The 12,127-nt window shown below is 44.8% G+C and overlaps 2 protein-coding genes across 5 annotated transcripts in view; one reads left to right on the plus strand and one right to left on the minus strand.

The window, feature by feature from the left end:
• Positions 1 to 1,826, minus strand: part of LOC130291827 (uncharacterized) — a 53,094-nt gene extending 51,268 nt beyond the window's left edge. For 3 of the 4 annotated variants that reach the window (XR_008848044.1, XM_056541139.1, XM_056541141.1), the window contains exons 1-2: positions 1,701 to 1,826; positions 772 to 838 (exon numbers count right to left, since the gene is read on the minus strand). The gene's annotated coding sequence lies outside the window, so the exon portion shown is untranslated. Of the gene's footprint in view, positions 1 to 771; positions 861 to 1,700 lie in introns of those variants that run through there. The other variant, XM_056541140.1, reaches the window with a different exon arrangement.
• Positions 1 to 12,127, plus strand: part of GABBR1 (gamma-aminobutyric acid type B receptor subunit 1) — a gene marked incomplete in the record, with an annotated part of 109,695 nt that overhangs the window by 2,799 nt on the left and 94,769 nt on the right. The window contains 3 exon segments of the mRNA XM_056541138.1: positions 4,366 to 4,462; positions 4,806 to 4,881; positions 7,411 to 7,614. Coding sequence (XP_056397113.1) covers positions 4,806 to 4,881; positions 7,411 to 7,614 — 280 coding nt within the window.

Genomic DNA, 12,127 nt, shown 5'->3' on the forward strand with positions numbered 1-12,127 from the left:
ATATACTACATCTCCTGTATACCTCGCCTACATAGTATATACTACATCTCCTGTATACACACTGTATACCTGTATGTACTAAATTTCCTATATATGCACACACATATTTTGTATACCACCTGTTTATGTATTGTGTGTGTGTGTGTGTATGTGTATATATATATATATACACATGCACAATACCATATCCCCTGTGTATATGAGAGAAATATATATTCACGCCCCCTCCATATAGCTCTATGGGAGATATATGGGGACCCCCTTGCAGGTTTGTGATGCGCAGCTCCCAGGGAATGCGGTGTCCCCTGCGGATAGTGGATACGGTTTTCACCACGAGACTTCTGATTGGCGGCAGTTGACAGCAGCCGACACCGTCCCGTGTACTTGGCCAATAGGAGCCGGACAATCTTTGGCCGCATTCACACCACAATTGTTTCATACGATTTTATCCATGACAATTGTATAGAGTCGTTTTGCTTAACCAGTTATTCCCGACCTGGGTGCCCCCAGCTGTTGCAAAACTAAGGCTGTGCGGGCATGCTGGGAGTTGTAGTTTTTCTGGAGACACGCTGGTCTGGAATCCATGCTCTAGACTTCTCCGTATCCACAACACTTGCACCCGTTTTGATCTATTTACGTTTTTGCCCCATCATTTATTTTTTTAATACATTTTTTTTTTAGACGTTTCGACCCTTTAATCTTCAGACTATTTCTAGGAATATTCTAGAACAGTGTTTTTCATCAGGTGTTCCGGAAGCCAGCGGCACTTACCTCCGCTCCACCTTCCCGTCTCCCGTGTGTTTTCTGGTTTACCGTCCATGGAGGAGCACGTGTTATACTATGGAGGAAGAATAATGACGTATGTGGACGGGGGAGCGGAGATACACAAGTCCTTCACAGGGGGGTCCTACCTACCAGGGGGAGGGAACAAAATAACTATGGGGGGTTCAACTTAGAGGGGGCAAACTACCTGCAGGGGGTCCTACCTACAGTGGGGCTCTACCTACACTGAGCAAACTACTAGCATGGGGGGTCCTACCTACAGGGGGCAGACTACCCGCAGGAGGGTGGGGGCCAAACAACCTACAGTGGGGCTCTACCTACATGGAGCAAACTACCGGCATGAGGGGCTCCTACTTACAGGGGACATACTAACTGCAGGAGGGCTGGGGGCAAACTACCCACAGGGGGTGCTACCTACATGGGACAAACTACCAGCATGAGGGGGTCTTACTTACAGGGGGCATACTAACTGCAGGAGGGCTGGGGGCAAACTACCTACAGTGGGGTTCTACTTACATGGGGCAAACTACCAGCATGGGTGGTCCTACCTACAGGAGGCAGACTATCCGCAGGAGGGCGGGGGCCAAACAACCTACAGTGGGGCTCTACCAACATGGAGCAAACTACTGGCATGAGGGGGTCCTACTTACAGGGGGAAGACTACCTGCGGGAGGGCGGGGGGCAAACAACCTACAGGGGGGTTTCTACCTACGGGTGGGGGCAAACTTCTCTGCGGGCAGGTCCTACCTACAGTAGGGCTCTACCTACATGGAGCAAACTACCAGCATAAGGGGGTCGTACTTACCGGGGGCATACTAACTGCAGGAAGGCCGGGGCAAACTACCTACAGGGGGGTAGGCGCAGTCTACTTACAGGGCGGTCCTATCTACATTGTGGGCAATATATCTACTACTTACAGGCAGGTCCCACCAACATGGGGCAGTATACCTACAGTACAGTATACCTTAGGCGGGCCCCCTCCCCAAGAAAAACTCTTTTCCAAGGTGTGCCTCATGCTTAAAAAGGGGTAAACGCTGGTCTAGAGCGACCTTGTGCAGCGGAGCAGTTGCCCATAGCAACCAATCGTATTTCACTTTCACTTTTTGAAAAAAAAAAAAAACCTTGAAGCTGGAATCTGGTTGCTATGGGCAACTGCTCCCCTGTACAAGATTTGATTCCCCTCCCCCTATATGTCCACCATATTTGCCCACGTTATATGAGGATGAAGACTTTCCTCCCTGCGGTCCCCTTGGCAGGGGAGTTGGGGCCCCCGGGGTATTACTACTTTGGGCTCATCTTGTTATCTGGTTACGGAGATCTGGAGATTACCCCGGGAGATATGCTGCGGTGTCCCTGAAATGTCCGGATGTAGATTGTATTTCTCAGCCTTGACGCAATGTGAGACGTTCGTCCTTGTGTTTTATACTTTCCGTGCGGCTAAATAAAGAGAAGAGAAGTACAGGAAATCTAATATATATATAACACTACAACCCCCAACATCATCTGAGCGCAATACAATTCTATTATACTGTATACGTAGAGCACTACAACCCCCAACATGACCATGATACGATTCTATTATACTGTATACCGAGAACACTACAACCCCCAACATGACCATGATACGATTCTATTATACTGTATACATAGAGCACTACAACCCCCAACATGACCATGATACGATTCTATTATACTGTATACATAGAGCACTACAACCCCCAACATGACCATGATACGATTCTATTATACTGTATACATAGAGCACTACAACCCCCAACATGACCATGATACGATTCTATTATGCTGTATACATAGAGAACCACAACAACCAACATCACATGACCATTGAACATAACAATTAAATAATTATACCAGTGGCACGGCTGTCCGGGAATGCTGGGAGTTGTAGTTTTGCAACATCTGGAGGTCCGCAGGTTGAAAACCAAGGAATTATACTCTATACATAGAGTGCTACAACCCCCAACATGACCATGACACAGTTCTATTATACCATATACATAGATCACTACAACCCCCAATATGACTGACCATTGGGCATGCCCATAATACAATTCTATTACACTGTATACATAGATCACTACAACCCCCAATATCACTGACCATTGGGCATGCCCATAATATAATTCTATTACACTGTATACATAGATCACTACAACCCCCAATATCACCGACCACTGGACATGACCATAATACAATTCTATTACACTGTATACATAGAACACTACAACCCCCAATATCACCGACCACTGGACATGACCATGATACAATTCTATTACACTGTATACATAGAACACTACAACCCCCAATATCACCGACCACTGGACATGACCATAATACAATTCTATTACACTGTATACATAGATCACTACGACCCCCAATATCACCGACCACTGGACATGACCATAATACAATTCTATTACACTGTATACATAGATCACTACAACCCCCAATATTACCGACCGCTGGACATGACCATAATACAATTCTATTACACTGTATACATAGATCACTACAACCCCCAATATTACCGACCGCTGGACATGACCATAATACAATTCTATTACACTGTATACATAGATCACTACAACCCCCAACATAACCGACCACTGGACATGACCATAATACAATTCTATTACACTGTATACATAGAACACTACAACCCCCAATATCACCGACCACTGGACATGACCATAATACAATTCTATTACACTGTATACATAGAACACTACAACCCCCAATATCACCGACCACTGGACATGACCATAATACAATTCTATTACACTGTATACATAGAACACTACAACCCCCAATATCACCGACCACTGGACATGACCATAATACAATTCTATTACACTGTATACATAGATCACTACAACCCCCAATATTACCGACCGCTGGACATGACCATAATACAATTCTATTACACTGTATACATAGATCACTACAACCCCCAATATCACCGACCACTGGACATGACCATAATACAATTCTATTACACTGTATACATAGATCACTACGACCCCCAATATCACCGACCACTGGACATGACCATAATACAATTCTATTACACTGTATACATAGAACACTACAACCCCCAATATCACTGACCACTGGACATGACCATAATACAATTCTATTATACTGTATACATAGATCACTACAACCCCCAATATCACCGACCACTGGACATGACCATAATACAATTCTATTATACTGTATACATAGATCACTACAACCCCCAATATCACCGACCACTGGACATGACCATAATACAATTCTATTACACTGTATACATTGATCACTACAACCCCCACTCTGATCTTACTAGTGGACTTGACCATAACACCAATCTGTTATGTTCTACTTCTATAGAACTACAACCCCCAACATGACCCGACCACTGGACATGCCCTTATAGTTTATAATATATAATTATATGCAGAACACTACAACTCTCAGCATGCCCATAATACATGTTTACATTCTCCTATTCTATAATACATAACTTGTTATTATTTATACCTGCTTTGTATTTATTGTGGTCATGTGATCTCTTCCCAGCCACCCTATCTGACGATGCCCATCATGTGACGCGGACTTCGCGGTGAGCATGTGATTGCGGATACAGCACGTTTCTTACAGAACGAAAAAGACGAAAGTAAGTGTAACGCCATAGACTGAGCTCCACCCCGCAGGATGCTGGGAGTTGTGGTGTTTGGTTGCTTGGAATGTGAGTGGGTGTATGATCTGTATGGTCACATTGCTATATCTGCTGTAGTGTCGTCACAATGTGTTAGTAGATCTTTATAATGTTTCCAGTATTCAGGTCTCGTGCAGCTCTTGATCTTACACTAAATCCTTGATCTGGCGCTGCAGACGTCACCATGGAACCCCAATGCCTCCTCCATTTTTGTTCTCCCATGTGACTGTCCGTCCCTTCACTCTCCCGTTTTTCTTGCAATCCCTTTCTTACTCTCCCTTATGTTCTCTGTTGTTTCCAGATGTCTTGCGGTTTCCTCCTTCTCCTTTCTCTCTGGTTGTCTCCGGTCTATGGATCAGTGAATAACAGCACAACAGGTGAGACGTGAGAGCGCTGAAATAGCGCCATTGGGGGCGGAAGAGTCTCGTATAGGAGGAATAGGTCTAGAGAGTCTGGAAGGTGGAGTCAGGGAACCGGGGGTTAATATGGTCTGAGATAATGGAGAAAGTACTAGTGTGTGCTAAAGAAAGTGTAGGATAAGGAAAAGGAGCAAGATATGGCGGAGATATAGGAACAGGCCAGGTTGTGATAGACATGTCAGGATATAGAGAGAAGGACCAGGATGTGATAGACATGTCAGGATATAGATAGAAGGACCAGGATGTGATAGACATGTCAGGATATAGAGAAGGACCAGGATGTGATGGGGATGTCAGGATATAGATAGAAGGACCAGGATGTGATGGGGATGTCAGGATATAGAGAGAAGGACCAGGATGTGATGGGGATGTCAGGATATAGATAGAAGGACCAGGATGTGATGGGGATGTCAGGATATAGAGAGAAGGACCAGGATGTGATGGGGATGTCAGGATATAGAGAAGGACCAGGATGATATGGAGATATCAGGATAGAGAGAGAAGGACCAGGATGTGATGGGGATGTCAGGATATAGAGAAGGACCAGGATGTGATGGGGATGTCAGGATATAGAGAAGGACCAGGATGTGATGGGGATGTCAGGATATAGATAGAAGGACCAGGATGTGATGGGGATGTCAGGATATAGATAGAAGGACCAGGATGTGATGGGGATGTCAGGATATAGATAGAAGGACCAGGATGTGATGGGGATGTCAGGATATAGATCGAAGGACCAGAATGTGATGGGTGATGTCAGGATATATAGAAGGACCAGGATGTGATGGGGATGTCAGGATATAGAAGGACCAGGATGTGATGGGGATGTCAGGATATAGATAGAAGGACCAGGATGTGATGGGTGATGTCAGGATATAGAAGGACCAGGATGTGATGGGTGATGTCAGGATATATAGAGAAGGACCAGGATGTGATGGGGATGTCAGGATAGAGAGAGAAGGACCAGGATGTGATGGGTGATGTCAGGATATATAGAGAAGGACCAGGATGTGATGGAGATATCAGGATAGAGAGAGAAGGACCAGGATGTGATGGGGATGTCAGGATAGAGAGAGAAGGACCAGGATGTGATGGAGATATCAGGATAGAGAGAGAAGGACCAGGATGTGATGGAGATATCAGGATAGAGAGAGAAGGACCAGGATGTGATGGAGATATCAGGATAGAGAGAGAAGGACCAGGATGTGATGGAGATATCAGGATAGAGAGAGAAGGACCAGGATGTGATGGGGATGTCAGGATATAGAGAAGGACCAGGATGTGATGGGGATGTCAGGATATAGAGAAGGACCAGGATGTGATGGGGATGTCAGGATATAGAGAAGGACCAGGATGTGATGGAGATGTCAGGATAGAGAGAGAAGGACCAGGATGTGATGGAGATGTCAGGATAGAGAGAGAAGGACCAGGATGTGATGGAGATATCAGGATAGAGAGAGAAGGACCAGGATGTGATGGAGATATCAGGATAGAGAGAGAAGGACCAGGATGTGATGGGGATGTCAGGATATAGAGAAGGACCAGGATGTGATGGGGATGTCAGGATATAGAGAAGGACCAGGATGTGATGGGGATGTCAGGATATAGAGAAGGACCATGATGTGATGAGGATGTCAGGATATAGAGAAGGACCAGGATGTGATGGAGATGTCAGGATATAGGGAAGGACCAGGATGTGATGGGGATGTCAGGATATAGGGAAGGACCAGGATGTGATGGAGATGTCAGGATATAGAGAAGGACCAGGATGTGATGGGGATGTCAGGATATAGATAGAAGGACCAGGATGTGATGGGGATGTCAGGATATAGATAGAAGGACCAGGATGTGATGGGGGATGTCAGGATATAGATAGAAGGACCAGGATGTGATGGGTGATGTCAGGATATAGATAGAAGGACCAGGATGTGATGGGTGATGTCAGGATATAGATAGAAGGACCAGGATGTGATGGGTGATGTCAGGATATAGATAGAAGGACCAGGATGTGATGGGTGATGTCAGGATATATAGAAGGACCAGGATGTGATGGGGATGTCAGGATATAGAGAAGGACCAGGATGTGATGGGGATGTCAGGATAGAGAGAGAAGGACCAGGATGTGATGGGGATGTCAGGATATAGATAGAAGGACCAGGATGTGATGGGTGATGTCAGGATATATAGAAGGACCAGGATGTGATGGAGATGTCAGGATATAGGGAAGGACCAGGATGTGATGGGGATGTCAGGATAGAGAGAGAAGGACCAGGATGTGATGGGGATGTCAGGATATAGGGAAGGACCAGGATTAGATGGGGATGTCAGGATATAGAGAAGGACCAGGATGTGATGGGGATGTCAGGATATAGAGAGAAGGACCAGGATGAGATGGAGATGTCAGAAGATCAGGGTGCGATAGTGATGTCAGGATAAGATTGTATTGTTGCTTTTGTGTAATACTTTGCTCTTCCCCTGTCCCCGCAGGCTGCCGTATCATACACCCCCCTCGGGATGGGGGAATACGTTACCGTGGCCTGACCCTCTCTCAGGTAAAAGCGGTTGAATATCTCCCTGTGGATTATGAGATTGAGTTTGTTTGCCGCGGGGAACGGGAGATTTCTGGGCCGAAAGTGCGCAAGTGCCAGCGGGACGGGACATGGACAGATATGGACAAACCTAGCCGCTGCCGTAAGTATCACTCACTTACCTGTTACCTGCCATTCCACCTCTGTGTTTCTCAACCAGTGTGCCTCCAGCTGTTGCAAAACTACAACTCCCAGCATGCCCGAACAGCCAAAGGCTGTCCGGGCATGCTAGGAGTCGTAGTTTTGCAACAGCTGGAGGCACACTGGTTGAGAAACACTGCTCTAGGTGAAAACTCAGAATTCAGTCACTTGGGGTTATTTGTCTGTGAACACGCAGCCTACACTTCCCATGAATCCTCTGGCTGAGCATGTGGAGTTGTATCACTGCACCTTGTGATCTTATTAGGCTGCAGCTGCCTGTGGTCTTATGTAGGAACCTGAATATGATCTATATTTATGTTTTTACATAAGATATGCTGCCTCTGCTGGACAATGCGGGAATTGCTGCTTTTTTTTTTTGCATGCTTGGGCGCATTAAACTCCGATAATCTAAGCAGCGTGGGAACCTAGGTAAGAATGACATCAGGAGCATCTGTCGCCAGAAAGCTGTTTTTGAAAGTTTTGGCACAAATGTCTGGAATTAAATTTATACATTAATTTCTCTGAACCTCCCAAATTTCATCCTTTTTTTTGAATTTTTGTAAAAAAAATTTTATATTATATATTTTTTAACATTTTTTTGCTATTTTTTTTTTTTCTTCTATAGTTCAGCATAGCCTATCATCTTTAGATAATTAATGCAGAGGTTCTTGTGTATGCCTTGTGCTTACCTGTTTTAAATGATGTGGCAGGAATGGGGTTTTCATCAGCCATGCTGACATTTGGTGGTCCGCAGGTTGAAGACCACTGCGGCCTTCGTCATCATCCAGACCCCCCCCCCTTTAGTTTTCTACTCACCTCCCCTCGATGGGAAGGAAGGGTGAGCTGGTCCGGAGCGGAGAAGAGGGCCTCCCGGTGAAAATGGACAGCCCGGCACGACTAACCCTCCCCACCGGACGGTCCCTGCAGCATAGATGGCCCGGACCAGCTCACCCTTCCTTCCCACCGAGGGGAGGGGAGTAGAAAACTAAAGGGAGGGGGGTGGGGGTCTGGATGATGACGAAGGCCGCAGTGGTCTTCAAACTGCGGACCTCCAGATGTTTCAAAACTACAACTCCCAGCATGCCCGGACAGCTGATGGATGTCCGGGCATGCTGGGAGTTGTAGTTTTGCAACATCTGGAGGTCCGCAGGTTGAAGACCACTGATGAATTGATTGACAGGCGGTGATGATAAGCAAGGGGTCTGGATGATGACAGGCGGTGATGATGACGGGGGGGATGATAACAGGTGGTGATGATGAGGGTGTTAATGACGGGGGTCTGCATGATTACATGGGGGGGGGGGGGGGGGGATGATGTATTTCCCACCCTAGGCTTATAGTCGAGTCAATAACTTTTCCTGAGTTTTTTTGGGTGAAATTAGGGGCCTCGGCTTATATTCGGGTCGGCTTATACTCGAGTATATACAGTAAAAAATAAATTAAAAAAAGTAGAGAAAAATCTATCTGTGCATCGCCATGTTCTGACTGCTATAATAGAGCTGTGTGAGGGCTCATTTTTTTTGCATTGTGACTTGTAGCTTTTTTCCTATACTACTTTTTGGGTAGTATTTTACTTTATCACTTTATATAAAAATGTTTTGTAGGAATTGATGTGACCAAAAAATCAGCAATTTTGGCATTTGGAAATTTTTTTATTTTCTTTGTGTTCAGGCCATTGACCGTGTGGTTTCAGGAATGTGATAATTTAATAGTTTTGACAATACCAAATATGTTTTTTATTATTATTATTATTATTATTAATAAATATATTTTTTTATTTAAATGGCAAAAGGGTGTGATTAGAGTTTTTAGTAGGGGGGATTTTTTTTCTTGAACATTTTAGTTTTTGTCCTCCTATTAGCCTTTTATAAGCAATCGATTTAATTGCTTATATCAATGTTTCCCAACCAGGGTGCCTCCAGGTGTTGCAAAACTACAACTCCCAGAATGCCTGGACAGCCAAAGGCTCCCTGGTTGGGAAACACTGGCTTATATAGATCAATGTTAGGCCGGGTTCACACCACGTTTTGGCAATACAGTTCCTGTATCAGGTTCTTGATTAAAAAAAACGGATTCCTCAAAACCGGACTAAACTGTATCAAAACGTGTGTACAAATTTTTTCTGTATACGGTTTGAAAAATGATTTCCGGTTGCATCCATTTTTTTAACCCCTTAAGGACCCAGGGTTTTTCTGTTTTTGCACTTTGGTTTTTTCCTCCTTACCTTTAAGGGTAGCTCCCACCATCCCTTTTTTCCCCCCTCTCTGTCCCTGCCTATTTCCCATCTATCCCTAACCTCCTCCCTGCCTATTTTTTTTTTAATTTTTTTTTTACTATATAAAAAATGCTATTTTGTCTGCCTGGTAGTGCGCTCACTACCAGGCAGACTTCCCCAGCAGGCACCAGGTCACTGATGCCTGCTGGGGCCGACACTTCCGCCCTTAGTTCATCTACACAGGGTGCCTCCAGCTGTTTCACCACTACAACTCCCAGCTTGTCCTGACATCTATTGGCTGTCAGGGCATGCTGGGAGTTGTAGTGGGGAAAAACTGGAGGCACCCTGTGTTAAAAACAATACATGACTGCGGCGCAACCAAAACCCCGCTACCCCTCACCTGAACCCCGCTACCCGAACACCACCCCCAAGACATACCAGGATAGTGCAGCGACGGGCAGGACAGCAGCGACGGGATGCCGGGAGGCGGGGCCAGCGTGCAAGGCCAGGGAGCAGGGGAGCCAATGCGCGCTTCTTCTGTTCTCAGCGCTCGCTCCCGCCTGTTTGATTGACAAGCGGGAGCAACCACCGCAGTGAGTGAATTCCGACTCGTTGCCAGGCTTCAATGTGTCGAAATTCACTAGTGACGTCACTGCCGAATGCATTTGGCCACTAGGAGGACGACCCCTAGTGGCCGAATTTAAAAGTGATTTTAAACTGTTTTAAAATCACTTTTTTTTAATGAAACTATATTAGAGATATGTTGTAGTACTTAAGTACTACAACATATCAATTTTTTTATTTCATGACAGTGCCCATTTAAAAAAAATCATAACTCTTTCAATTTTGCACCTAAAAATCCATATTAAGGCTTATTTTTTGCGCCACCAATTCTACTTTGCAGTGACATCAGTCATTTTACCCCAAAATCTACGGCGAAATGGGGAAAAAAAATCATTGTGCAACAAAATTGAAGAAAAAACGCCATTTTGTAAATTTTGGGGGCTTCTGTTTCTACGCAGTTAATTTATTTTATTTTTTTTTGTAAAAATGACACCTTCTCTTTATTCTGTAGGTCCATACGATTAAAATTATACCCTACTTATATAGGTTCAGGGGTGTGGAAATTAAAAAAAAAAAACTACTTGTCCAAGGGACTAAAGCGGAACACAATCTACTTGTCCCTCAAGAAAATCCACTTGTCCTGGTAGATAAAATAATTTCCACCAAAATAGTCTGATCCCCCCCCACTAGACCACCAGGGATGGATATAAGATCCTTTAGACACTGCTGACAGCGGTGATCTAATGGTTAATAGGCGATCGCAGTATGCCGGGATATTAGCGGAGGGAGAGCTGTAGCTCCTCTTACGCCCCAGACAAGCCCAGATAAGTCTACATGTAACTTTTTGATCACCATAAAAAATTTCTCATATGAAGTGACCAAAAATGAACAATTCTGGACTATTATTTACATTTACACCGTTCACCGTACGGTTTAATTAACATTATATTTTAATAGTCTGGACATTTCCACATGCAGCGATAACACTTATGTTTATTTTTGAACATTATTTTTATTTAAAGAAAATTGGAAACTTTTATTAGGAAAGGGGCTTATTCACATATATACGCACTTATTAAAATATTTTAATCACTTTTTTTTAGTCTTCATAGGGACTTGTGTTACTGGGGGGGGGGGGGGGGTTCTGCTTCTCCAGTTTATGTGATTTGCATTTAGTTACTAGATAACTACAACTCCCAGCATGCCCTGATACAGCCTATGGTTGTGTGGGTGATGCAGCATGTTGCACTGTATAGTGCAGTTAAGGTTATTGTGTAACATGCTGGGAGTTGTAGTTTTGGTTTGTGTCAGCTGCAGAGCCATAGGCTGTGTCAAGGAATACTGGGAATTACAGTTAGTAACTACAACTCCCAGCATGCCCTGATGCAGCCTATGGCTCTGCAGCTGACCCGAACCAAAACTACAACTCCCAGCGTGTTACACTTTATAGTTCTACAGATTAGGTTATTGTCCAACATGCTGGGAGTTGTAGTTTTGGTTCGGGTGTGTTTGCGTGCATTCGTGGGGCTCTTGGTCGTCGGGTGAGTATGAAGGGGGCGGGATTCTGGGGGGGGCAATTTACTGCGGGTGACCAGAAGCCACTAAAAATAAAATTAGATGGCACAACTGGCGGCGGCAGTGCCCCCTCCCCCCCACATTATACATTACATACATACACACATACACTCGCACCATA

This window comes from Hyla sarda, chromosome 9 (genome assembly GCF_029499605.1).
Source record: "Hyla sarda isolate aHylSar1 chromosome 9, aHylSar1.hap1, whole genome shotgun sequence".
Lineage (NCBI taxonomy): Eukaryota > Metazoa > Chordata > Amphibia > Anura > Hylidae > Hyla > Hyla sarda.